Below are 27,152 nucleotides of genomic sequence, written 5' to 3' on the forward strand. Positions count from 1 at the left end.
AAAAAAAAAAAAAAAAAAAAAAAAAAAAAAAAAAAAAAAAAAAAGACAAAAAGTAGGCTGACTGGTTAGCTCAGCTGGTTAGAGCTGGTCTTTGGTTCAAGACAAATAGTAAATGATTCCATTCACATGAAGTTCCTAGAATAGTCAAATTTATAGAGACAGAAAGTAGAACAGTGGTTACCAGGAGCTAGGGAAAGGGGAATGGGGAGTTGTTATTTAATGGGTACAGAGTTTCAGTTGGGGAAGATGAAAATTCTGGAGATGGATGGTGATAGTGGTTGCACAACAGTGTGAATGTACTTAATGCTGTTGAACTGTACACTTAAAAATGGTTAAAATGGTAAATTTTGTGTTCTGTAAATTTTCCACAATGTAAATAATTTTTTAAAACCATGCACGCAAATGTTGATAGCATTATTCACAATACCAAAATATTAAAAACCCAAATTTCCTCCATTGGGTGGGGTGAGTGGTAACACAAATTCTGGTACATCCATAGTGAAATACTACTTAGCAATAACAAGGAATCAACTACAGATACAGGTAATGACCTAACTGAACCTCAAGGGCATTATGCTTAGTGACAAAGGTCAGTCCCGAAACGTTACATACTGGATGCTTCTATTCACAAAACATTCTTTTTTTTTTTTAAAGATGACCGGTAAGGGGATCTTAACCCTTGACTTGGTGTTGTCAGCACCACGCTCTCACAAGTGAGCTAACCAGCCATCCCTATATAGGATCTGAACCCGTGGCCTTGTTGTTATCAGCATCACACTCTCCCAAGTTAGCCATGGGCCAGCCCTCACAAAACATTCTTGACGTAACAAAACTGTAGAGATGGAGAACAGATCAGTGGGTGCCAGGGGTCAGGGACAGAGCAGAGTGGTGCAGATACAAAGAGAGCGCATAGGGGAGTTCTTTTGCGGCAATGAGAGTTCTGCATCATGACTGTGGTGGTGTCACACGAATCTGTACTGGGATAAAATTGCATAGGGACACACACACACACACACACATACACATACACACACGTTTAAAAATATGACAGTGACTGAATATGACACGTGAAAGCAACATGGGTTAACATGGCTCAGAAGCAGCAAAGGGAGGGCATGAGGGGGGAAGTCTGGAGTTGGTGCCCAGCAGGCTGCTGCCTTGGTGGGCACCAAGTTCCACACCTGGCGCTCCTGGGTGACTGACCATGGAGTTGGAAAGGAAGGGGTCAGCACATCAGACCACTTGAGGAGGCAGGCAGATCCTGGGTGAGTGGAGAAATGCCGTCCCTGCTGCCTGAAGTGGGGGAGGACCAGACTTTGGGTCTGGGGTGGGCCGTCTTTCCCAGTGTGGCACAGGCTGCAGCGCCTACACTGCCATCTATTTGGTCAGAACTCTGGGAGTAGGCCCATCAGAGCCCTGAGAAGTGAGAGGGAAGACAGGACTTACTGACTGAGCTCTGGGGATACTCCTGATCTCACCCCCTTGCCTGCAGAGCCACCTGAGGGCACTGTCGATCACTCGTTCCTGGTAGCCGTCCAGGAGCCATCAGCCGCGGTCTTTGCAGAGAGAGCTGCTGTCTCCATGATGAGACCCCTCTGCAAATGTGCCGGGAGAGTCAAGGCTGCAGGGGGGTGGTGTGCCGGCTGTGGCACCCAGACATTCCGGCCTCTTCCTCCTTCACAGTGTTTGGGGTTGGGTTGTCTCTGTGATCACAGTGAAGAGACAGAGTTAGAGAAAAGTTGTTCTGAATAATGAGACAGAGGCAGGATGGCCTAAACCTAGGATGAGCAGTGAAACCCAATTTGGTGTGTTTTTATTGGCTCTTGATCTTGTTAGGGAGGACCCTGCTTTGGGGTACCTCCCCACCCCCACCCTGCTTCTGTTCCCCATTACTTGGGCCTTATCAGACTCCCTGTGCATTCTCAATCTCCTCACAGGCGATTTTTGCGCAGAAAAACAAGCTGGTGCCTGACCCGTTGGACACTAGACGCTGGCAGGGCTTCCAGCTGGAGGAGTACCTGATAGGGCAGTCCATTGGCAAGGGCTGCAGCGCGGCCGTGTACGAAGCCTCCATGCCTGCGTTGCCCCAGAAACTAGAAGTGGCAGAGAGTACCAGGCTTCTTCCAGGCAGAGGCCCAGATGTCATTCCACAAAGAGAAAAGGAGGAGCAAGCTCTGGGGGCCCCTGCCTTTCCCTTGGCCATAAAGATGATGTGGAACATCTCGGTAAGGATGGGGCCTTTCCTCTTTACAGTAGGCATTTCTCAACATGCCAATCTTAGTGTACTTGGTGTTTTCTTTTTCCAGGAAGTAGATAGGAAAAGACAAATTCTGCACAGGAAGGGTGCCTATGTAGTTAGGCTTCCTCATCTCTTATGCAGGAGTCTAAAGCAGCATGTCTCAAATTGTAGTATGTCCACAGATCACCTGGGGATCAGGTTCAAAGGCAGATTTGGATTCAGCAGGTCAGAGGTGGGGCCTGAGAGTCTGCCTTTCCAACAAGCTCCCAGGCGATGCCAGTGCTGCTGGTCTGTGAACCACACTTTGAGTAGCAAGTGCCTAAATCATTGGTTTCTAATCCAATCCATTAGTTCATGTCAGGTAGGTCTGCCATTACTGCTTTCCCCTCTTTCCCATGACCTGCCTTGCTGGAGAGCAGGATGTTCCTTTCCTCTGAACTCACCCTTCAACTCACCTCCAGATCAAAGGCGGGCTTCTCACCTCCCTGCTCTCAGCTCTCGGAGCAGTCAAGGTTTTGGGAAATTGAAGAATATACTTCTCGCCCACTCCCCGCAACCAAGAAAAACAAAGATTTGTCTATTTAGAGTAATTTCTCTACCTTGCCTTTACTAGATGAGTTTAGAAAATTAATCAAGACCTGTTGTTCTTTCTCCTGCCCAGAGCATTATCCAAAGCTAAGGTGGAAAACAGCCACAGAAGTTCATGCCAGTCATTGAAGAATGCAGTATCTTGTTTTGATTTTGGGCATGAAGGTTATTAGACTGTTGAACTCCAAACTAGGTTAATAGCTAACAAGTAGCCAAATCCTTTGCCTGAGAAACATCTAGTCTTAGCATCAAAACTTCCACTGGTTGGGTGTGACAGCTATTGCATTCACAAAAGCTAAAAGACTGTTGATTCTTACAGGATCTTCTTGATACCTAACAGGTTTCATAGGTCCTGAGAGCCATTCATAACAAAATGAGGAAAAAAAGGTGCTTTTCCTCCTCTTTGGTTTTTGGTTGTTTGTTTTGGGGAATGGGGGCAGACTGGTCTATGATTCAGCACAACTTAATCCACGGTAGAGTTTGTCAGGCTCCAGCCTGTCTGCTGAAGGGAGCCTGCAGAACGAGTCTCGGTGATCCAGTGGTCGGTTTCAAGCTGTGGTGACCAGAGGCATCTATGGCAGGAGGGGTGGCCAGAGGCATCTATGGCAGGAGGGGTGGCCAGAGGCATCTATGGCAGGAAGAGTGCCCCGTGTCCTGATCACCTTGGCATCTCCTCCTGCCCCAGCATCTAGGCTACCAAGAGGGATGGGAAGCGTCCTCTGAGTTGGCATGGGTGGTGCCTCTACCCTCAGTCTCTGAGGAGTAACTAGCCTTGGCTTGCCACTTTAGAGAGGTTATCTTAAAGGTCAAAGCCAATTCTAGGCAATAGCTGTCCTTGTCCAGATTACAGGCAGGGCTTGGAATTTGCCATTCTGCTTGGGTCTGTGTAACCCTGGATTCACTGTGGATGTGTTCCAGGCAGGCTCTTCCAGTGAAGCCATCTTTAGCAAAATGAGCCAGGAGCTTGTCCCAGCTAGCCGAGTGGCCTTGGCCGGAGAATATGGAGCAGTCACTTACAGGTAAGTGCCTATCTGCCCACCAGACCGACTGTGAGTTCTTTGAGAACAAAATAATCACCTGTGTCCCCAGCAGTCAGCACATCGTCAGACACGACACATAGCAGATAGTAAATGCTTACTAAAAGATGTCTTTAATGATGGATTTTCAGTTAGTGGATAATTAGCTTGGGAAAGATTCCAGATCATCTGACTCCAATTGATGATGCCGATGGCTGATTCACATTGGAGCAGGGGAGGGAAGGCCATCCAAAAATGCCCAATTTGGAATGTTGGAAAATTGATGCCAATTCTGATTCTCCCTAAGTAATGCACAGTGGAGGGCCACCTATTGGTACAAACTGAACAATGTCCCCACAAGTGGGAACATTCATGTAATAGCTACAGCGCACCTGATGTGCCAAGTGATTTTTAAAAAAAACAAAAGTGAAGCCGGCCCGTGGCTCACTCGGTAGAGTGCGGTGCTGATAACACCAAGGCCCCGGGTTCGGATCCTATATAGGGATGGCCGGTTTGCTCACTGGCTGAGCGTGGTGCTGACAACACCAGACCAAGGGTTGAGATCCCCTTACCGGTCATCCTTTGAAAAAAATAATAATAATAAAAAAAAATAAAAAAACAAAAGTGGTCTGCTCCCCACGAGTTTTCAGTGTGGCAGCAGAGCCCGACAAGTCTGGAGCAGAGAGCCCCGCACAGTAAGTGCTGCAGTTGCATATGCTCAAGTGCTGAGGGAGCCCAGAGTAGGTGTGTGCCCTGCAAGGATGGGGCCACTCAGAAAGGCTTCTCACAGGGACAGTTTGTGCTGCCATTTGAAGGAGGAATTGGCATCACCTAGGCAAAAAAAGTAGGACAAGAGGTGTTGTCAGCAGAGTGAAGAGCAGGTGCATGGCAGCCTACGCTTCCGGCTTTGTAAATCCCCCTGTGTACAGGTGGTGAAGATGCCCGAGCTTAGTATTTGTACCCCACCAGGAAGAGGTGGCGCTGCTGCATTTTTGGTGATTTACTAGAAGGCTAGATTATAGATCTGAGTTCTGTCAGAAGCAAGAAGGCAGAAATAAGAACCTAAGAGAATATACATGGAAAACCCCTTCAGTGGCTTGGAAGGCTCCAGTGTGACTGAGAGTCCGTGCGGGCTGAAGCAGCAGCACGGGTGTGCTCAGCACTGTCATCCCCTTCTTAGCCCTTCCTAGAGAAAAGTGCACACCTGAATGTCAGCTGCTGGGGGGATAAAATTATCCTCAGGGGGCTTTTTGTGGTGTTAGCATCCGCCTGCTGGCGTGGCACTGTCATAGAGCTGTGAGCACTGTGGTGTCACCCACGGAAACCTTCTGTCTGAAATAATCCCTGTCACTCTGTTTTTCATGGCATTTATCATTATCTGTCCTTAAATCATGTATGTCCTTGTCTTTTTATTCGTTGTCTCTCCGGCTGTACCTTAAGTGCTGTTTTGTTTATTGCTCACCCCGACAGTTCAGTAAATGTCTGTGGAGTGATTGGACAGATATGGCAGAAGGTGTATTGCCTAAAGTGCTGATGTAGCTCAGAAGAAACTCTGCCCTGAGAGTGCTCTGGGTTCCTCCCCACCTGGCCTGTGCTGGTCTAGGGACCTCAGATTCAGAGCCCTTTGTGAACTGCCTCTCTCATTTCTTCTCCCTCTCATTTCTCATCCTTTCCCATTTACACCCCACTGAATTCCATACTGCATTCCCAGATGCACCAGGCTCCTCTGTGACCATCCACTGAGTGTGCAGTTTGCTATTCTTGAACTGTGCTCTCCCGCATGTTTCAGGTCTCAGTTCCAACACACCCCCATGTATCTCCCCAGCACAGCCACACCGTCTGCCTCTGGGCTCCCATGACAAGTGTTGGGACCCTGACAGCCCTGTGCTGTGATCCAGCTTTTCCCCATAGCCCAGCAGCCCAAGGGCAAGAACCAGGCTTGGACTCCTTTGATTACATACAACAGAAGCCCACTCAGGTTGACTCAAGAGAAGCAGTACAAGGGCCCCTGTGGACTGGATCTGCAAAGCTCAGGAACCATGGCAGCCCTGGGGACAGAGCAGACACCTTGCTCTCTCAGTGTTGTCTCACGTGGCTCTGCTCCGTTCTCTTCTCTCCCATCAGCATCTGTACTTCTTCCGCTGTGTCTCTTTCATTCCTGCATACCTGTGGCTGGCTCACCTCTTTGGGTTCCCATGGCCCCAGTGAAGTCTCATGGTATCCTTCACCTTCAGCTCCATTGCCGACTGGCAAGTTTCTTCATTCGCAGTCCCCAAAGAGAGAACCCACCTTCCTCCCTCCTTTTTACCATTTAGATCTCAGATGTGACTGTAGGCTCATTGCCCTTGGGGCGGGTGCCCACCCTTGGTCCAGGGAGCTTTGGCTGGTACATAGCCACTGTGCCTCAGCAGGGCTCTGGGTGTGGGGCTTCCCAGAGGAGGAGGAATGGGCAGGGCAGGCAGGTGACATCTCTATTACCAACTACATCTGTTTCCATTCATTCAAGGTTATGCTAGAACCTGGACTCATGTAGTCATGGTCCCTGCCCTTAGGGAGCTAAAATAATTACTTTTTCAATGAACATCCCTCTCCCCTGTTAGATCACAAACCCATGATGATAGAGACTCTGTCTTATTCTCGGCCATAGCTCCACAGCACACTAGCATGATGTGTGGCACTTAGTGTGAAAACAACAAATGTTAGTTGAATGAATAAGAGTAACAGCTAATATTTCTGAATGCTTCTTGTGTGCTAAACATGATTCTAGTTACTTTACACGTATCAGCAAGCTTATGTGGTATGTTACTACCTTATTCCCCTTTTGTACTTGAGCCCAGAGAAGTAACTTAGCCAGTGATGTACCGTGGCAGACCTGGAGTTCAAACCCAGGCAGTCTGATGCCAGGGTCTCTTAACCACTATGTTCTGCCACATGGGATGGATGGATGGATGGACTGTCTGGCTGAAGGATGGACTAGGGGGGTCATCCAGTGTGTTCCCCAACACCATGTATGGTACCTGGCACATGGCAACCCTACAATATTTGATAAATAAATGAGTGAATAAATAATGGTATTTGTTATGGCCTTAGATTATTCTCTTTCTAGCTGTTGTATCTGATACTGGCCTCATACATTTGTCCCATTTGGCTGAAATAGAAAATCCAAAGGAAGTCTCAAGAAATTAGCACCTCACCCCAACATCATCCGGGTTTTCCGCGCCTTCACCTCGTCTGTGCCCCTGCTGCCAGGGGCCCTGGTCGACTACCCTGATGTGCTGCCCCCACGTCTCCACCCTGAAGGCCTGGGCCATGGACGGACGTTGTTTCTCGTCATGAAGAAGTAAGTGACAGGAGTGTGGCAGGAGCCTGGAGCTGCCTCACCTTCTGAGTGGGAGCTAGTCCCTCCCACTTCGTGCAGCTTGAGCGTGGGGTTTCAGGGAAGAGGGTCCTCACCCTTTGGAGAAAAAGGCTTGCCAAGGGAGTATGTCTGCCCTAGAAAGCAGTTTCCCTTTAGAATGATTTTTCATGAAAACGAAGTCTCATTTTCATCCAGAACATCCTTTTCACCTATTCTTTTGGTATATTTGACTAGGACCCTTTCTCCAGGCTTGTCTTTCTTGTTTTCAACATAAAAGTCCTTCCTCACTCTCTGTACTGCCTAACTTTGCTGTAATGGGTGTTTTAAGGATATAAGTATCTGTACTGATACTTTGAACATGGGGAGTCCCAGCTCTTACTTTACATTTCAGGATGGTGGGTGAGCGGGAATAGAAAGGATACATGGGGGAAAAGAAATCAATAAGCTCCAGGAAGGGGACGAGGAAAGGCCTAATCCTGATAGTGAATAAGGTGCTAGAGACCGCTGATGCGTGACAGCCGGAGGCCCTGTCTCCTCTCCCCCAGCTATCCCTGTACCCTGCGCCAGTACCTTTGCGTGAACACTCCCAGTCCCCGCCTTGCCACTGTGATGACCCTGCAGTTACTGGAAGGCGTGGATCATCTGGTTCAACAGGGCATCGCACACAGAGACTTAAAATCTGACAACATTCTTGTGGAGCTGGACGCAGGTAGGTGCCTGCCGCTCCCTCGGAGCTCTCCAGTTATGCAAGAGGGTGGGTCTGGGAGCATCTAAGACCCTTTGGGTCCTTTTTGGTCACTCTGTACACAGAGATGAGCAATCAGGATAGAGGCTTTTGTTCTCTGTGGAGTGAGAGTTAACAGTTGTTCCCAAGTTCCTTTCTGTTGCCCATTAATAGAATAAAAACCTCAGTGCTGCAAGTTTTCTTGAATAAAGTAAAAGAGGAAGACTTTAGCTTAATATAAAAAATAATTTTCAGACACTGAAAGCTGTCCAAAGGTAAGCCTAGCTGCCTCTGGAAGTAATGAGTTCTCCATCACTAGAAGCATTCAAGTAAAAGCCGAATGGCAACTTGCCTGGGAATACTGTAAAGGAGATTCATACATCTGATAAATTTTGAATAAGAGGAACCGGTTTTTTAAAGGAACTCTGAATCCTTTTACAAATAACTAATTCCTAATGTACCTGCTTCTTAGGTTTGGATTTGGGGTTTCAAATTCAAATCAAAGATTCTTTGGGTGTAAGAGCTCTTAGAGATTCTTTAGGCCAAGCACCAGCTCCTTAGGTCTTGGGAAAGCTCCAATTACTAGAAAATTATTTAGATTGAGTCTTAACTCTTTAATCCAGTCCTTTGCCCGGGGACTTTCTTCCCCCAGGCATTTCCATATTCATGCAGCTGGCCCTCCTGTTGTGCTCCCTGGTGAATGGACTCCCAGCTAGGCCTTGCTAGCCTATGCTCTTGGGCCAACACAGAGTCCCTATTTGTCCTGCTCACCCAGTCTTGATGGTGGCTTTCATGAGGAGGGCCTCAGAGGGAAGGAGAGGGGGATCAGTCGCTTACCTCTGCCCCCTCCCTCCCAGATGGCTGCCCCTGGTTGGTGATCACAGATTTCGGCTGCTGCCTGGCTGATGAGAGCCTTGGCCTGCAGTTGCCTTTCACCAGCTGGTATGTGGATCGGGGCGGAAACGGCTGCCTGATGGCGCCTGAGGTGAGTCCCGCTGGGCATGTCATCTGTCATCAGCAGAAGCCTTTCCACCATGTTTCCCTCAAGACATGACAAGACTTGACACCTCATTATTTACTCAGCACCTCCATCTTTTTTAACCCAAAATTTGGCCCAAGTTCCTTCCCTGCCATTTTGCATTCATCTGGATTTCCCCCTGTTCCTGAGAGATGTGCATTTTGTCAGCATAAATTGGGTAGCCTAAGCAGATTATTCTGGGTCTGGGCCACAGCTCCGTCAGATTCTGGGTTCCTTGGGACAGAGTTCAGACTAGCCCGTAGTCAGGTGAGGCGCAGGAGCATGACTAGGTTGGACATGCCAGCAGCATGACGTCTCACCCATTACTTTCCAAACAGGTGTCCACAGCCTGTCCTGGCCCCCGGGCTGTGATTGATTACAGCAAGGCTGATGCCTGGGCAGTGGGAGCGATCGCCTACGAGATCTTCGGGCTCGCCAACCCGTTTTATGGCCAGGGCAGGGCCCACCTTGAGAGCCGCAGTTACCAAGAGGCTCAGCTCCCTGCACTGCCCAAGTCGGTGCCCCTAGACATGAGACGGTTGGTGAGGTCACTGCTCCAGCGAGAGACCAGCAAGGTGAGACTGCTCCCAAGTTTTGCAGGGACTGTGTAGACGGAAACCTCTGTTCACATTCCAGAGGGAAGGTCAGGTGTGGGCAAGCACCACAGTAACAGACAGAGCCTCTGTCTTACAAAGGTAAAGGCCAAGTACAGGAGAACACAAAATTTGAGTATAGATAGGAATAGGAGAGCTAGCCACCAAATCATTAGAATTGTAGCAGTTCAACTCCTCCAGGCTTTTTTAGTTGCTTAAAAGTTACTCAGAGGGGGAAGGATGCATTTTTGAGAAATGTTTAATGGAGATGTAGCTTATAGAAACAGCTGAGATCTGATCAGATGGAAAAATATTTCCCGAGAACAGATCTGGACACTGTGAAATTGATATAAAGGAATATAAAGGCAAATCTGTTTGAAGCCATAATTGGAGTGGCAGGTCTGGTTCAGGCGGCATGCTGAGCATTCCGACCACTGTTCTACACTTACCTCTCACTGCACGTGGCCTGCTATGGGCTCAGTAGGTGCCCAATGAAGCTTTGTTAGAATAAACTGCAACCAGTTATGACGTGATGGGAGAGCTTCCCTCGCCCAGTATAAGGGACCAGACAGAGCTGTACACAAGAAGTCCGGGGGCTATTCCAGCAATGCATACTGCCCCCATACAGGGAGGAAAAGCCTGGGGCATGGATAGAGAGTAACCAGTACTTGTCAGCTGAGTGAAGGATATCAGAAGGAGAGATGGGGTGGAGAAAGAATTGGGTTAAGGCCAGAGGAAGACCCTGAAGTGACCATTCATTAACAAAGTGGGCCTTGGGCTGAGTACTCGTTACAGATGTTCTAAGCTGCAGCTTCCTTTCCCACTGCAGAGACCATCTGCCCGAGTAGCTGCAAATGTGCTTCATTTAAGCCTCTGGGGTGAACATGTTCTAGCGCTGAAGAATCTGAAATTAGACAAGATGATTAGCTGGCTCCTCCAACAATCAGCTGTTACTTTGTTGGCTGATAGGCTTGCAGAGAAGAGTTGTGTGGAAACAAAAATGAAGATGTTATTTCTGGCTAACCTGGAGTGTGAAGCGCTCTGCCAGGCAGCCCTCCTCCTCTGCTCGTGGAGGGCTGCCCCGTGATGGTTCTGCACACAGCTGGTAAATTACTAAAAGAACTTAACAGCATCTGTGTCTTGCTGGTCTGTGAATGCTGAGAGGGGGACTCCTAGGTGTGAGAGGGTGAGAGTCAGTAGACAAGATGGCACATAGAAGGCTGGTCAACCAGAGAGGGCCTCAGGTTTGGCAAATGGAAGGGGGAACTTGGGTAGCAGGAGCACAGCCTTAAATGTGTAAACCAACAAGGCTGGCTGTGTCCCAATAAAGCTGGACACTGAAATTTGATTTTATGTGTCACTAAATATTCTTTGAATTTTTTTCAACTATTTAAAAATGGAAAATCCATTTTCAGCTTGCAGGCCATACCAAGACAGGTAGCAAGCCAGACTGGCCCGCAGGCCAGTTTGCCAACCCCTGGTCTAGATGAATTTGAAGGGCTTAACTCTAACAAATAATGCTGACTAGGTCTCCTTGTGTATCATTGCTAAAAATAATGTAAGATTATCCCTGCATACAAATCCAAAGGAGTGCATTCTCTGCACCAGGTGAGAAGATACTCTCAGTCAGGTGCTGACCAAAAAACCCTGTCTTAACCCCCTGGTCTGTAGGTGTGGCTGAGCCAAGGAGGATTAGACCTGCACTCCACATCGTAATGGGTCAGGCCAACACAGGTGTTATTACAGCAGAGTTTCACTGTGACATTTGCCCCTAACACGTGGACTGTGGCTCATCTGAAAGAGGCAGACATGGACGGCATCAGTCTGCATGTGCCACCTGGGTTAAGGCAAACATTTGCATGGGTCAATATATTCGGATAGCAGAATGAAAAAACATCTAAGTGAGGCCTGGGAGGTAGGGAGCACTTAAGTTATGCATTCTGGAACAGCTCTGGTGTTTTTGAGAAAGCATTTCCACAGAGCCCCTCCAGCTACTGAATTAATCTCTCATAGCTAAATTGACAGATGAAATGGAAATTAACAATGTGGTGTTTTAAACTTGCTGATTTCCCTTTTGACTAGTTTTTACAGGAATTGTGAATTATTAAATGCAAATTTATAACTGCAGAATATGTATGTGCCTTGAACTCGGTATTCGGCTTTAAGAATGATTCTTATACCATAAAGATGAGAATATTTTGTGGGCAGATACCAACATTGGAGAAGAGATTTCACATATAATCTTATACATGCTTTTCAGGCACACAGCTATTGCCTAAAGCAAGCGAACGTACACTTAAGGCTGTCTTCTACCAAACAATTCCATAACTTGATCAGTCCAGCGCTGTCGTTCTAGATTTCCATTTCAGTGGTCCCCCCGCCCCAGTGTATTAACAACTCTCTTTTGTCTCTTCAGAAGTTATAAAGCGCTGTCATTTCACAGTTAAAAGGCGGTCTAGTCTTAGTCAGTCTTTGTATCTGGTCATTACTGAATAGCACCCCCACCACCATCATGACGACAGGGCCAGGGAAGTTTGAGGGCAACGTCTCTCTTTACTTTAGAAATCAGAGTGATATGAAAAATACCACTTAGCAATTCAAGGTGGAAAAACATACATTAAAATTATTCCCTGACCCCACCCCTTGTACTCAATGCTGCTTCTCCACTGAGGTAAGGCTGTGCCATTTTCCCACGACTGAAAAAAAAAAAACAAACGAACCCTAACAAAAAGCCCATCTCCATGCTGCTAGAGTCCAGGGCTCTGGCCCCCTCAGTCAGACTTCTCCTTCTCCTTCATGTGTAAGAAGACAATGCTGAAGATGAAGAGCCCCAGCATCATGGAGAAGGCGCTGGCGTAGTAGGGATAGGCCGAGGGGATGAAGCGCTCGTACTGCGTGTGCTGAAGCGGCCTCACTGACACCTGCAATAGACACAGGTGGCAGGCCCTGGCCACTGAAGCCTGAGCAGGGCACATGCTGGCTGCAAACAGGGACTGCCGCCTGTGCTTACCTGAGTGGAAGAGTACAGGTGTGTGTAGCCCAGCCGGTTGTAATCTACTTTAAACTGAAATACACCATACACATCGGGCAACTTGAACTGGACGCTGTATTTGCCACCTGGTGAAGAACCAACACAAATAACCATGAGGGGTTTCCCAGAGCTCCCGGAGCGCTTTTCGGTTGGGCCTCACGAGGGCAAGCGAGGGGCAGGCTGTCTTCCTGTAGCCCCTGTATTCTCTTGCAGGAATTACACTTACCTTTCTTCTTCAAGAAGGTCCTCACAAAAGGATCGATGCGGACAAACTCCAGCTGAATGTCATCACCATCAAAGGGTACCCATCTGCCATTTGAGAGCTGCTCAATCACGATGCTGTACTCCTGAGATAAAAGGCTGGTCAGCCAGGTGGCCGGGACTGGAGGGGTGCTGCCACTGGCAGGCAGAGATGCACTTGACTCCCATAACAAGAACTCCCAGGAGTTCTGAAAACCTATATACACCCCCACCATCCACCCCTGCTCAGGACTGCCTGTACTCCTGAGTGAGGTGAGTACCTCTGACCTCGCCTCTCTGCCTCTTCACAGGACCCTGTCCTCAGCACGGTATTTACGGTATTCTCCAAGTCTGGACCCAAACCACTGTCCACTCCCAGAACATGCCACGTGCTGTCAGGCACGCATGTTTCCATATTCACTCTGCCCTTCCCCCCTTTTCGCCTGACAAGTTCACCCTTAAAACCCAACTGAAATGTTGCTTCCTGTGTAAATCCAACTTCCTGGGCAGAGTTCATCAGTGAAGCCCCCTCCCACTACTGTGCTCCCATAGCGAACACACAGTTCTTCAGAAGATCTATTAGGATGTGGGTTTACATGCTGGGCTCTGCAACCCAAGCTGATTTTCTCAGGTGTAGGATTTAACATTCATCCTCATTTACACCCCTTAAGCCTGACATGGAAGTGTTCAATAAATGATTTTGAACTGAGCTGAATCAACATGGCCAAAAACTCAGGCCAAGAAGCTCTTACCACTAAGTCAGTGACAGTGTAGGCATTGGGTGGGGCTGTCTCGCCCACCCGATGATGGGACACAGGCCCCACACGGAGGACACCCTCCTCCTTGAACACCCAGCGGGAGAGGGCCACAGCAAGCTCGTAGTTGCCTGTCTGGGAATACCTGCAGGAGGGAAACAGAAGAGGCTAGGCCACCAGAGACACCTTCTCTCCAGCAGTGCCTGACAGGCAGGACTACTCTTGTCTAGCAAGACAGAGTGCACTAGCGGAGCCCTGCCTGTGGCCTTGCACACCAAGGGGGCCATGGTTGAAGGGAACATAGGAAATGGTGAAAAGATGTAGGCAGTGTTGCTGTGGGTGTCATCTGCACAATAAATACACAAGGAAAAGGAACAGTGGAGGTCAGGGGTCTATAGATAATTCTTTACTACCTTGAAAAGTTGGAGTGCCAACACCAGCAATAAAGCAACAAAGTCAAGTCCAAATAATCTGAAAGCAACTGAAGACACTGCCTCTGATGCTTTTAGCTAAAAGGCTCTTTCCTCCCCATCTGAGTCCTCCCCATCTGCACAGACTGCACTGCCCAGACCACATGGCCCTATGCCTCCTGGCATCTACCTCTGGGAGCCGGGCGTGGCCTTCTGCACTGCTGAGTTGAAGAAGGCATCGCTGAAGAAGTCGAGGGAGCCGCTGAAGATGACCCGGGCGTTGTTCCTGGCCTGGAGCCCAGCAATCAGCAGGGTGTTCTTCCCCACTGCATGGGGGTACTGGGGACAAAATGAGGCTGTCACCCAAGAAGTACCACGGTAAAGGAAAAGCCTCCAAGTCTCTAGAGCAAGAGGACAGCAGGCTGGACCTAAATGGCCTCGGCCCTACTTGAGGGAGGAAGCTGAGATGGCACTGCTTATGCCAACTTCCCCTTCCTGCCAACTTGTCATTGCATCAGCCCCAGCAAGGCGTGCTTCCCTGCTTCATTCGTATTTTCAAATAAAAAAGTGCTTTGTTACTGGGCCCAGGAGCTGGAGCCCTCAAGGCTGCAAGGGCCCTTACCTGGGTGATAGGTTTATCTGGGAAGAAGGAGTAAGAGGTAGAAGAGCCTGTGAGGATGTCCAGAACCAAAGGATTGTCAGGGTCAGCCACCATCCTGTAGAAGTGAAAGAGAGCTGTGCGACACTGACCCAGAAACTAAGCCCAAAGGACACTGGATCCCTTTGGGCTACTTCTTCCCACAAATGAATCCTCCTTTCTTAACAGCCAAACACTTAGCTGCTCTTGCTGTAACAATGGAGTTTGACTCTTGATAGAATAAATTAATCTCATCTACATCCTCTGGGGGAAGAAATGCCCCCAAATAATCACAAGTTTGGCTTGGTTTCCCAGAAAAAGAAAATGCCCTCTTCTTTCCCGGGTTCCTGCTGGCCTCCCCCTGCTTGCTCACCCAACACCCCGGAAGAGGATGGGATTTAGAGATGACTTCCCAACAATGGTCGGGGCCTTCAGCAGGTTCTCGGTATCAGCCACGATGAGCGTGTGCTGCAAAAAGTAGAGGGAAAGACGGGGTCAGAAAAAGGCTCCCCCGAGCCGGGGAGTCCCTCCTGACTCCCTCTTGGTCTCTAGGCTAAGCCAAGCCTTGCTGTACATGCCTGACACCGGGAAGGTAACAGGCCTGATTACCTGGCCAAGGTCTGAGATGTCATAGTTGTGATGGTCAATGACAGCCGTTTTCTCCTCGTCAAACTCGATCCCGCACTCACTGCCCAGCTCTCGAAGAGGGTCACCTGCACAGACCCAAGAGATGCCTGCCTGAGCCCTTACAGGTGGGGCCGGCCAAGTAGCATCACTTGTCCTGGCTTCCTTGTGACTCACTCTGTCCTGGTCAGCCCTAACACCCTGCAACTTCATCAGGCTGCGCTCAGCCCCAGTTGACCCCTGGACAACAGCATGGTATTCACCTCCAGGGGTCAGGATCCAAATTGATAAAACAGAAACAACAACCTGGCCCTCTCCCTCCACAAGTACACAACGGCCTGGTTGTGCACAAAATCCCCTTTGAAGCAAAGCAGTTACCTCAGTCAATCTTGACCTGGGTGAGCCTGGCCTTACAAGGTTTCTCTATTCCTTGTCATCACCCACCAGGGAACCCACCCATTATGCGGAGTATGGTTTTAAAAAACCTGTCAATATGGAAAAAAAGGAAACCAGACTGGCTGGTGTTGGTAACTGTTGAAGCTGGGTGATCAGTACTTGGGGACACTACTCTCACCTTACTTCTGAGTATCTTTGAAAATGTCCAAAATAGAAAACAAGACCAAAATCTGTCAAATGCTTCGGGCTCCATTCAGTTAGCCTTCCCGACTTGCCTTCTTTTTTGTCAGGGAAGAGTTACCAAAACAAAACAAAACAAAACAAAACAAAACAAAACAAAACAAAACAAAGGAAAACAGCCAGTCAGGGTTCCCAGTCCTTCAAAGACCCATGTCTCATTGTCTCTAGTGACAGGATAGCACAGGAGGGACCAAGTGCCAAATGGCTCTGCAGTCCCCCTCACTGACTCCTTGGCCAAGGCTCACCCAGCAAATGCCAATTTGGCAGCTTCCATTTGTAAAGCCCTCTGAGCTGGAGAAATGGTGGAAAACTCTAGAACTTCCCAGGTCAGACTTACCAATGTCTGAGCTGGCGGCTACCAGGACACTGCCTCCACCATCAATAAAGGCACTGATGGTCTCCACGTTGATGTTGCCTCCAAAATCTGAAAGAAGGCACCAGACGCAGTGACCCAGAAGGAACTTATCCTCTGGAGGTCAAAATGAGAGGGAGGTTTACCATACCACATCCAATAAAGGGCAAGCCCCCCCATTTTCTCAGGGTGAGATTCAAAATATTGGCTCAGATTTATGTAAGTTTAGATGAAACAGTCATACACCTACTAATTATATCTGCCAAGTTAGCTGTATATATTTCAGGTCACATATTTAGAAATGTTGCATTTCCCACTCACATTTCATGAAACAATGTTACCCAAACTCAGCACATGCACCTTCACACCAGCATCTCTGACCACTGGAGCCAGGGCTGAGGTCACCTGACAGTTTCCCCGAGCTTATCAGTTTCACTTCATCTAAGTTACTTGAGAAAGAGCACACTTGAATCTGTGAGTGGTGCTGTCACTTGATACTAGTGCTCATTTGCCCAGCATTAACAGGCTTTTCCTATTTGTCTTACAAATTTATATCCATGATATTCACAACAGGACCATTCAGTATGTTGCTTTTTTGTAAAGCGGTCACTAAGGAGCTGGCCAGTTAGTTCAGGTAGTTAGAGAATGGTGCTATAACACCAAGGTCCAGGGTTCCATTCCATGTACCAGCCAGCCACCGAAAAAAAGAAAAGAAAAAGGGTAAAGTGGTCACCAAAAGGACTCATTAATTTGTAACTGTGAGATCATATCCCTATTGGGTCAATCAGTTTGGTCAGATGACTCCTCCCATAAGCACTCAAAATAGCACTGAGTGGGGCTATTTTAGGCTCGAGAGTCTTCCCTAAAGTATACCCTGAAGTTCAACATAAAGTAATGGAGGTAGTACTCACAGCAATTATTCATTTAATGAGTAACTATTTCTTGTGTGCTGAGAAGAAAAAGAAAGGACAACAGGGGAGGGGAGCTATTATGCCAAGGTTGTTCAGGGAAGAACGGTGACAAGTGACATTTGAGAAGATGTGAGTGAGCCAGGTAGCACATGGGGTAAGAGGATTCCTGGCACAGAACACGACAGGTGCAAGGGCCCCAAGGCGGGTGGGCATGTCCCCCAGCAAGGAGCCCAGTGTGGCTCAGCTGCAGAGCGAGGGGCAAGCAGCAGGAGACACAGCCAGGGCGAGGCGAGGTGGCCAGTCCACATGGGCTCTGCTTGCCACACAGGGAGCCACTGGAGGAGACCCACATGATCTCATTTATATTTTTAAAGGATGACTGTGGTGCCGGGTGGAGAAGAGGGTCTGGGGGTGAGGGTGGAAGCAGTGAAGGGCTGGAAGGCCACTGTGAGAATTTGGGCCAGAGACAGTGCTGCCCGGACCACAGAGCAGTGGCGGCAGTGGGGAGCCATGCAGGGCCTCCCAGTGTTCTGGAGGTAAGGCCACAGAGCCTGCCAATGGATAGGACGTGCGCTGTGACAGAAAGAGAGGCATTTAAGGATGGCCCCACGGTGTCTGGCCCGAGCAACTGGAAGGACGGAAGTACTATTTTACTGAGACTGGACATAGAAGTCTGTCCATTAGACATCTGTTAGGCAGCTGGAAATGAGTCTATCAGATGACACTGTAAAGATCCAAATATGAGAATAGCCTTCTTTTCTGAGGGGTAATATTCAGGAAAAAAACAAAAAAGTACCTTACCTCACCTGCAAGCATAGGCAGAACATCTTGTATCTGGGGACTCTCTACCTCTCATTACATTTTGAAAACCATCTATCCACTCTCCTACAGAGAGGCCAGGCAGTCTTAGACGACTCAAAAGAGCTTCTGGTATAGAGCAGTGGTTTTCAGCCTGGGGTAATTTTGCCCCTCAGGGCAATGTCTGCAGACGTTTCTGGTTGTCACAATGGCCCAGAGGTGGCTACTGGCATCTACTGTAGAGACCCAGGATGCTGCTAAACATTCTAAAGTGCACAAGACAGCCCAACGCTATCTGAGCCAAAATGTCAAGAGTGCCGCTGTTAAGAAACCCTTATAGGGCCGGCCTGGTGGTGCACTCGGTAGAGTGCGGCGCTTGGGAGCGCAACGGTGCTCCCGCCGAGGGTTCGGATCCCATATAGAGACCGGTCCGCTCACTGGTTGAGCGTGGTGCGGGCGTGACACCGAGGGTTGAGATCCCGTTGCCGGTCACGAAAAAAGACAAAAAGGAAAAAAAAAAAAAAAAAGAAACCCTCATAGAGTGGAAAGAACACAGGCTTTGAAATGGAGACAGCCTGGCATTAAAACTAGGCAAATCCCTACACCTTTCTGAGCCTGATTCTCCAGCTACAGAACAGGGACCCAGTTTTTTCCGGGTACAGAGAATGTGCTTAGGATCCCATCTGCTGCAGCTATTGCTGCATGCGACCAGGGAGCCTCCTGATCCCAGAGAGGGCAAGGAACCCACTGGTGCATGGAGAAGGAAGCTAGGCCAGTGTTTGCATACCTGACAGGGCTAATGGTGGTCACAGGACCGCAGAGAGCCCTCGAAGCAGGGGCCAAACTCCTGCCCTGAACTCCCCAGCAGATATAAACCTTCTCCCCAGAGAATTTCCTGCAGCAGCATCTTCCAAACTGTGGGGTCCACTCCATCAGGGATAGAAAAGTGACGTGAGGACAGGGCTTTAAATAACATTGAATCTCAGAAGTTACTTCCTTTCCAATTATTCTTCAAACTTTCTCCATCAAAGAGAATTTCTTAGTCTGATACTCCTCTTTTAATAGGGATCCTAAGGTTCAAAGCCTTCACCAGGCAGCAGTATCTGGCTAGAACTTAACAGTGTGTTTTCATTCTATTTTTAGTTACATTCTGCTTACATTAAGTGATGAGACTGGCTTTTCATTTTCAGCAGTAATAATTGGTTCATTTCTGGCTCTCTTCTAAAATGTTATTTTAGTTTTTTTTAAGGAAGTTAATTTGAAGAAAAATATTAAGTATTTATTAGCATAGTTGATAAAGAATGTGGTAAAAATCATAACGGAGGTACACAAATGAATAACACTTGGGAACTACTGGCTTTAGGCTCTCTGGCATTTCTCCCACCAACAATCTCCTCTCTCGACCTTTTCCTGATCCATCTCACCCACTGCTTCTTTCCTTCCTAATCTATTTCCAGCAGCACAATTTGGACAGTTCCTCCCCTACAGCTTACATCCCAACCCTGGGCTTGGTAACTCATTTCATTTGTATTCCCTCAAAGACAGACTGAAAGGACTCCTCCAGGGCAGGCTCCCTACCCTTCTATCTCACCCAGTCCACTGTACAATATCTATCTCAGAGTTCCAAACACCAATTACTCTGATGAAGGCACCATTCACCTGCCCAGTCATTTGAAGATTTTAACTTATACAGTCTGAGGTTACAACCACTCAACTACTCTTGCCTCCAAGAAGCTAATTCCAAAGGCACATGTTGCAGGGGAATTGGGAGTAACATGGTAAGCGACAGGAACCTAGGGAAAAATACTTCCAGGATTTGATGAAACCCAATTTCACATGAACTACAGAGAATAAAGTAGCCGCTGAGACTACCTAAGCTTCATCACCCAAAGGGAGGGATGGCAGTAGTATCTCACCCCAGACAGGGACTACTTGAACCCTTTGAGAAAAAGATAAACTGAAGCAAATTAAGAAGGGAAGACTAGCATGCTCACCAAAAAGGCATGGCAGAGAGAACAGCCAAGGAGCTGGGGCTACTTAGCCTAGGGAAGAGACAACTGCACTGCACAAACTATGATTACGTGAAGGCTGTGTCTTTAAGCGAGAAAAGCATTAGACTCATTCTCTAAAGCCCTGGGGAGAGTGAGAACATCACACCAAATAAAGTAGAAAGTAGGAGACAGATTTCAGTTTCAGTAAGAACTTCTTAGCAGACTTGTGCAGTGGCGGAGTGGATTGCCTCATAAAACGGCAATACTGAAGTGTAAACTGGACAATCTGGCAAAGATATTCATCCTGTTCAACAGCTAGCCCCCTACTAGACCGCTGGACAAATCCATCCAGGTTTAAATGGGAGGCGGAAGGAAGCTGTGCTAAATAATTGCTAAGGCTCTTTTTCAGCTTGAGACTATGAATCTACCTGAATTCTTAAGATCAACTGCCACTATGCACAATGTCTCTTTACAGTGATCCATATTAATAACATGCTATTTCTTCTTCCCACACGGGCAAACCCAAGCGGGGAGCTCTCCATTTTTCTATCAGACCCTTTACAGAGAAAACTTTCTTCTCAGTAGAGCAGCAGGGCCCTGGGGTCCATGGTCTGTGCAACACTTGAACCCACAACCCTCAGCTGTGTCTTTAAGAAAGATGTCCCCTCCTGGGCCCAAGTTAGAAATTAACATTTCCTTCTTCTCTGGCAACAGCAGTGCTCAAGGCTGGCAACCCATCCCCTGACTCAGAACACACCCAGGAACCAGAAGAAAACGATCTAGTCCTAGGCCTGGAATCCCCGTGCTGGGGGCGACGCGCAGCCCTTACCTTCTACCGAGGGGGAGAAGATGATGAGATTGTCATAGAGGAACTCCCCGTACTTAATGAGAGACAGGCTGGGGTCATCAGCGGTCTTGAATGTGAGTTCAAAGCCCCGGTCTGGACGGAAAGAAAACGGAGCTGAGGCAGACGGGACCCAAAGGGAAAAACCCCTGCTGCAGACATCGCGACCCTCCACCCCAAGCGGCAGTCCAGGCCTGGGCGGCCCGTGCAAGGAAACCGAGTGGGAGGGAGGGTGGTCGACGCCCTCGAGCTCGGGCGCCTTTCCAACCCCAGTGCCCCGCCGCCGCCTCGGCCCTCGCGCTCACCCTTCAGGCTCCGGAAGAAAAGAGAGTGCGTCTCCCGCAGGTTGAGGTTGTCCAGCAGCACTAAGGTGCGGGGTCCGCTGGCGCAGACCGAGCCAAGCACGGGCAGCAGCCATAAGAGGGACCGAGCACGGGCCGCCGCGCTGGGCTGCATCTCCTCCTGCCAAAGAAGCCGCACCTGGACAACGGAAGTGGCCAGTCCACGGTCGCCCAATCGCGGCTCGTGGCCGCGGAGCACCGCCGGAAGTGGTCGGCTACGCCGGAGACGGAAGTCCAGGGCCGCGGCCTTGGCGGAAAAGAGCAGGGAGCACCGCCGGAAGTGCGCGGTGGGGGGGCAAATCCTCTGAACCCTATTGGCGGGAGGGGCGGGAGGTCCAGCCTCCCCAAACGAAAAGGCGCAACCCTAGAGCGACAGCTCTGCAGCCGCGGCCAATCAACAAGGCCAAGCTCCCTTTGGCTCCGCCCAGGCCGGGCTCCCGCTCCTGGTCGCGAGCCTGCCTCCTGCAAAAGTGGTCCTGCTTCCTGTGGTCGGTCTCCGCCTCCCTAGCCTTGATCGTCTCATCCCGGACGGGGGTTGGGGCCACCTCTTCGGCCCTCACTAGTGGGCTCCTCACCGGTCCAGGGCAGATCCAGGTCTAGGAACCAGGCCGTACCTCCCCCATCTCTAGGAAGCAAGGGGTAGGAAAAACAAGATCAGGAACAGAGACACTGAGCCTCCTGCCTGCCGCTCCCGGCTCCAGGGGCCTCGGCACGGGCCCGTCCTGCCCAGCCTGGCGGCCCATGCTGGAGACAGCGTGGATGGGCGGCGGACTGGCCTAGGCGTTAAAAATCTTCGTAACTTTGGAATCAGAGCTGGGTTCAGTTTGCAAGCTTCGTCTCTCACTAGGCCTCTTACCCCGGCGCTGCGCTTCTCTCCAGTCCGGTTTCCTTGGCTATAAGTAGGGATAATAACGAGGTCCTGCTCCCCCACTTATCTGTGTGCCTTTGGAACAGCCTCTTGGTTATCGAAGCACTCAGTGCTGGGCTAGGCTGAGCATCCACTCCGTAATGCTGGCTCCCACCCCTTCCAGGTTAATACAGGGGCCACCCGGCTCACCTCAACCACCTGCCTCAGTCCCACCACACGTCTAAGTAAAAACTACCACAAGCAGCTGCAAGACTTCAACTGTTCTGTAAGTCCCAACCACAATCCAGGGGCCAATGGTGGAGGTAGTTGCTTGTCCACCAACCTAAGAGCGGAGGCAAAAATCCAAACCTCCCTCAGTGCATCTCCCTGGCTCCATCCCCTCTCCATTCCCACTGGCTCCGCCCCTCCCCACACTTACTCCTGCACCGCACCCCTCCCACGCTTATGCACACACCACATCAATCCACGTTAACCCACCTCGATTTCAGACCTGATGATGTCAGATGTCAACCCGTTGTTCAGGAGTCTGCCGCAGCTCAGGGACACCCAAAGACTCTTCACTCGCAGGTCTACACCTAAACTCACCTTGGCAATCAAGTCCCTCTCCCGTCCCTGCTCAGGGTTTCCATGGAACAGGCACCGTCCAGTCTTAACACAGCCTGAGCTTCCCTACCTACTGCCTTTTGTGTATGCAGCTCCCTCCACCAGAAGCACCCTCCCCACACTCCCATCTTAAATTTTCTAGGATCTCCTCCTTTATGGGAGCCCCATCCAACGCTGCTCCCTTCAGAAAGGCTCTCTTTGTTCCCCATAACCCTCCTCTGACTGCCTCTGGTTAGACTCATCTCTGTCGTTTTCTATGCACACCCCAGCCCAGCTTCTCCAGACTGTGAGGTCCTTGGCCCAGGCACGTGGCTGTGGGGCCTGCCACAGTAACTGATACAAAATAGGAGGAATAAGGACTAGCACAGAGTGCCTAGTATGCCCCAGGACCTTTACACACTATCTCATTAAACTTTCACAATAATCTTGAGGGGGATGTCATCCCCATCTCACAGAGGAGGCTCAGAGTGAAATGAAGCTCAGGACAGAACCAAATGCCAACTGTTTTACCTCAGATTGTGGGGCCCCCCACAGGGCAGACCTGGGATACAATGGCCAAGGGAGGGCTGTATCCTAGGTGGCCTGGATTCGTTTCTGGCTATGTCAGGACACCGTGTTCTAGCACAGCCCCTTGAAGGCTGTCAAAACCTGAGCCTATTTCTGGCCTCAGCAAGAGATGGCCCTATTTTCCACAAGGGCTATGCTTTCCTGGGTCACAGATCCTTTAAGAATGTGATGAAAATTCAGAGGCTCTCCCCAGAAAAATGCACTTGTATTCACAATTGCAAGGAGTTGCAGAAACCCCAGAGCCTGTTTGTTCTAAAGGCCCCAGGCAGTTAAGAACCCCTGTTCCAGAAGGAGCGTCCCCAAGTTGGCCAGGCAGCAATGGCAGGGAGGGGCCCCACTGACACTGTCAGAGGATCAGGGAAGAGGAGCTCATACTAAAAGGCAGTTTATTGGGCAGCTTAACATGAAGTGGGTTCTCTGGGCCACAGGCCAGCAGGAGTGGGCAGCGCAGGAGCAGCTGCTGCAGGAACCCCCCCACCCATCCTGCTGGGCACGGCTCCCTCGGGAAGCAGGGTCGACCAGATGGAGGTGCAGTTCTCAGTTGCCAAGAGGCTGAACTTCATCCACGTGGCAGTGCTGCCAGCTCTGTCAGGGCTGCTGGTGAAGGCTTCAAGGCAGGTCTGTGGCTTCTGAACCCATCAAGGCAAAGACCAACACTGGTGGGCACAAATGGCAGGCCCTGTGGCAGGCAAGTGGATGGAAACACTGATGTGGTATGGACAGCTGGAGCAGGCCTCTCCGAGGATGGTCCAGTCTCTGAGGGGCTCAAGGCCCGGGAAGAGCTGGGCTCTCTGGGGAACAGGGAAGGGAATGTGTCTTCCCAGGCCTGGTTGGGGCTGCCCTGGGAGGGCCTGTCAATCTCCAGAAGCCTAAGGGTGGGGCAGCAGCAGGCAGCTGAATTCACAGAGGCTCGCTGCCAAAGTTGCTCTTGCTTTTCTTCCGCTTGGCCTTGGTGAAGGGGATGTCGAGGGACTCGAGACGGAAGGGCCGGGGCTGGGGCATTTCAGGGGTCTGGGTGGGTGGGATGGCAGAGTTGTTGCTGAGGGGGCAGCTGAGGCCCGGCGGCGAGTTGTGATGCGCTGTGGAGAAGACAGGCAGAGGGTGTGGATAAGCGAGGGGGCAGGGGATGGGGAGAAAGCGCCCGTGTGGAGGGTGGAGAGTCCAGCCCGCCCCCCTACCCAGCCAGAGATCCGGGCCAGGCAGCTGGGACCCAAGCTCTGGGGGGCTGCTCGGGTTGAGGTATCAGACCCAGCACTACATCTACATCCCAAGGGCTTGGACTTGGGGTTTGGGGTTTTAAAGCCTCAGACTGAGGCAGCCTGGGATCTCACAGCAGACAACCCTGGGTTCAAAGCCCAGCTCACCCCTTCCTAGCAATACAACCTTGGGCAAGCCACTTCACCTCTCTGAGCCTCAGTTTCCTCCTCTGCAACATGGGCACAATGCCAAGAACTGAATTGAGGCTAGTTTCTTTCCTGTCCTTTTTTTCTCCCTTATTCCTCAACTCCACCCACTCTGTCTCTTAACTAACCTCAGTATAGAACTAAGATTTGCTTTCTATTGATATTTTATTGGAAGCTCTGTGGGCTTTGCTTTTAGTTTTCCGGGTTTTTTGTTTTGTTTTGTTTTTGCAGCTGGCTGGTACAGGGATCAAACCCTGGACCTTGGTGTTATCAGCACCAGGCTCTAACCAACTGCACTAACCAGCCAGCTCCTGCTTTTAGTTTTAAAAACAGAAGAATGAAATGATTTTCGATTCCTGAAACTGTTTTGCTTTTGTGGCCCTTTTTGCCCACCTTGGCCCAGTGGTCCTTGATAGATAAAGTCAACCATTCTCATTTGGGGAATGTCACAATTCTGGTCTCAGGAAACTGGCCAGTAACTAGTAAGACCCAGACCCGTGCAACCCCATGCCAAGGCCCTGAGCCATGTGCTGAGGGCCTACTGTGTGACAGGTGAGAGAGATGAATCAAACACAGCGCTTCTTCACAAGGAGACAAAGGGAGACTATGTACTGAGCACCTAATATGTGCCAGGCCCTGGGCTGGGTCGTTTCTCCACCTCATGTCCTTTCATCGAATCCTGAGAAGTATGTGTTCTCCTCATTTTACAGCTGAGGAAACTGAGGCTCAGAGAGGGAAGGGGGATTTTGAAACCATGCCATCACGCCTCTCCCAGTTTTGGGGGCGGTGGCTCATGGGGGACTGGAGAAGCACGGGTGGGAAGGGCACTCACTGAGGCTCTTCATGGGATCTGTGCTGAGGATCTGGCTGGCCCGCTTGGACCGGAAGTAGTTACTGGCAATATTTTCACTGTCGCTGCGACTGAGCATCAGCTTATAGCGGTCTTCTTCCTGCTGAGATTCCAAATCCTCATTGGTCAAGACCCCTTGTTTGTGCAATCCTTCCCTGGGCCTCTTGCCCTGGGCTCAGCAGCCTCTACAAGCCTGGTGGTGTGGGGACTACCCTGAGCCTCCCCAGGCTGTGGCACAGGGCTGGAGCAGCCACTGCCAACTTTCAGGTACCCTACTACAGACCCTGGACTCCAGCGTAGGATCACAGGCAGCTCAGGGCCAGGGAGTCCCAGTCTGCAGCCAAGTCTACACCCCAACCTCCCTTTCCTTGAGATGGAGAGTGCCTTGTTCCCTCCTGCAAAGCTCAAAACAGGGTTTCCTGCCAGTTCCAGTAGGGGCAACGGTGATACTACATACCCCAAACCCATCACAACATACTGATCGAGCAGAAGATACAGTACTCAGCTCATGAGTACATCTGTGATCATTAGAACTGGAATTGTAACCTTTTACCACCAAGGACTGTGATTTTTCACCACTGTCACGGACTTGTTTTCCTCAGTCTGAATCCCTTCAGGGAACTACCCTTTTCCTACTTGATATGGTCCCCATGGGGTGATCACTCATGCCCTACACTACACGCTGGACATGTGACTCCCAACACCCTTGCCACACAGCTAGACACGTGACCCAGACTGCACCAATTGCAGAACTACGTCTTCCTGGACATAGTGACTGACCCAAGAGTAGGCCCATGACCCCAGCAGAGCCGATCAGAATCTTCCCCCAAGCTTTGGTTTAAGGATGCTGTAAGAAGTCTGTGGAGAAGGCCTGAAGCTAGCATACCAAGGGAAGCAGAGGCAAGAGGTGAAGAAAGACCTAGAACTCAGACTGCTTGAGCCCCTAGATCCAGCCATGCCTGAAACTGGTCCACTTACAGGAAACAATAAATTCCCTATTTTGCTTGATTGCTTTGGTATCTGTCTCTGGGAACTAAAAGCATTCTGACATAACCCTTTGTGGTCCCAGGTTAAGAATGTGTTTGGTTTTTTCCCAGCAGCACCTTTCTCTTTTTTACCAAGTTAAGCTCTCAAAGCAGCCTGTCAGGCTTTAGACCAGCCCGAGACACTCCTTGCAGCTGCTCTGAGCTGCTCAGGCAGAGACGCGCAGCTGGAATTCACTAACCTAGGAGTGGCCTTATCGTGACTGTAAAGGTATGTTCTGTGTGGACTTTCTGAAACATCTTTAGTGGTTTAAGGCAGCGATCAGCAGATTGTGGTCTACAAGCCAAATCTGGCCCACAGACTGTTTATTGGCACACACCATTCATTTACATATCGTCTATGGCTGTGTTTGCTCTACCACGGCCAAGGTGCAAGCAGTGATGGGGAACATATGGCCCACAGAGCCTAAAGTATTTACTATTGGATCCTTTCTAGAAAGTGTTTGCTGACCCCTGCTTTAAGGAATATGTTTCTGTTGCACTGCAAAATATGAACATCAAGTGACTTTAGAATCCCAATTACTGTTTCATGAATGCTTTGAGAACTCGTTTGTTCTGAGGGGCCCAGAGAGCCAGAATGTGCTGCTTGCCCTCTGGACTGGAAGCCGAAGCCTCTGTCCTTCACTAGCAGGATGGGCCACCTTGAACCGTCTCTCCCTCCAGTCATTATGACTGTCAGTGCCTTTGAATGAGGGCCAGAGAGGGTTGAGGC

The 27,152-nt window shown here is 49.8% G+C and overlaps 3 protein-coding genes across 4 annotated transcripts in view; 1 reads left to right on the forward strand and 2 right to left on the reverse strand.

The window, feature by feature from the left end:
* The window catches only part of PINK1 (PTEN induced putative kinase 1), a 15,068-nt gene extending 3,402 nt beyond the window's left edge, over nt 1-11,666 (forward strand). Inside the window, exons 2-9 of the mRNA XM_008590772.1 lie at nt 1,938-2,225; nt 3,746-3,846; nt 7,001-7,183; nt 7,747-7,910; nt 8,783-8,910; nt 9,282-9,518; nt 10,366-10,641; nt 11,208-11,666. Of these exons, the coding sequence (XP_008588994.1) occupies nt 1,938-2,225; nt 3,746-3,846; nt 7,001-7,183; nt 7,747-7,910; nt 8,783-8,910; nt 9,282-9,518; nt 10,366-10,623 (1,359 nt within the window). The 3' untranslated portion in view covers nt 10,624-10,641; nt 11,208-11,666. The remainder of the gene's footprint in view (nt 1-1,937; nt 2,226-3,745; nt 3,847-7,000; nt 7,184-7,746; nt 7,911-8,782; nt 8,911-9,281; nt 9,519-10,365; nt 10,642-11,207) is intronic.
* Nucleotides 11,667-12,069: 403 nt separating this feature from the next.
* Nucleotides 12,070-21,395, reverse strand: DDOST (dolichyl-diphosphooligosaccharide--protein glycosyltransferase subunit (non-catalytic)). Its single transcript, XM_008590643.1, has 11 exons — nt 21,071-21,395; nt 20,751-20,861; nt 16,207-16,293; nt 15,219-15,322; nt 14,983-15,077; nt 14,595-14,688; nt 14,163-14,311; nt 13,560-13,707; nt 12,794-12,914; nt 12,547-12,653; nt 12,070-12,457 (listed from the first exon to the last, which is right to left on the reverse strand). The coding sequence occupies exons 1-11, from the start codon at nt 21,219-21,221 to the stop codon at nt 12,308-12,310; spliced, it is 1,317 nt and encodes a 438-aa protein (XP_008588865.1). The 5' UTR covers nt 21,222-21,395; the 3' UTR covers nt 12,070-12,307.
* A 2,649-nt stretch (nt 21,396-24,044) lies between these two features.
* Nucleotides 24,045-27,152, reverse strand: part of KIF17 (kinesin family member 17) — a 42,026-nt gene continuing 38,918 nt past the window's right edge. For both annotated transcript variants that reach the window (XM_008590675.1, XM_008590668.1), the window contains exons 14-15: nt 25,380-25,497; nt 24,045-24,223 (exon numbers count right to left, since the gene is read on the reverse strand). In XM_008590675.1, coding sequence (XP_008588897.1) covers nt 24,045-24,223; nt 25,380-25,497 — 297 coding nt within the window. The remainder of the gene's footprint in view (nt 24,224-25,379; nt 25,498-27,152) is intronic.

Source organism: Galeopterus variegatus, unplaced genomic scaffold (genome assembly GCF_000696425.1).
Source record: "Galeopterus variegatus unplaced genomic scaffold, G_variegatus-3.0.2 Scaffold142, whole genome shotgun sequence".
NCBI classification, from domain to species: Eukaryota; Metazoa; Chordata; class Mammalia; order Dermoptera; family Cynocephalidae; genus Galeopterus; species Galeopterus variegatus.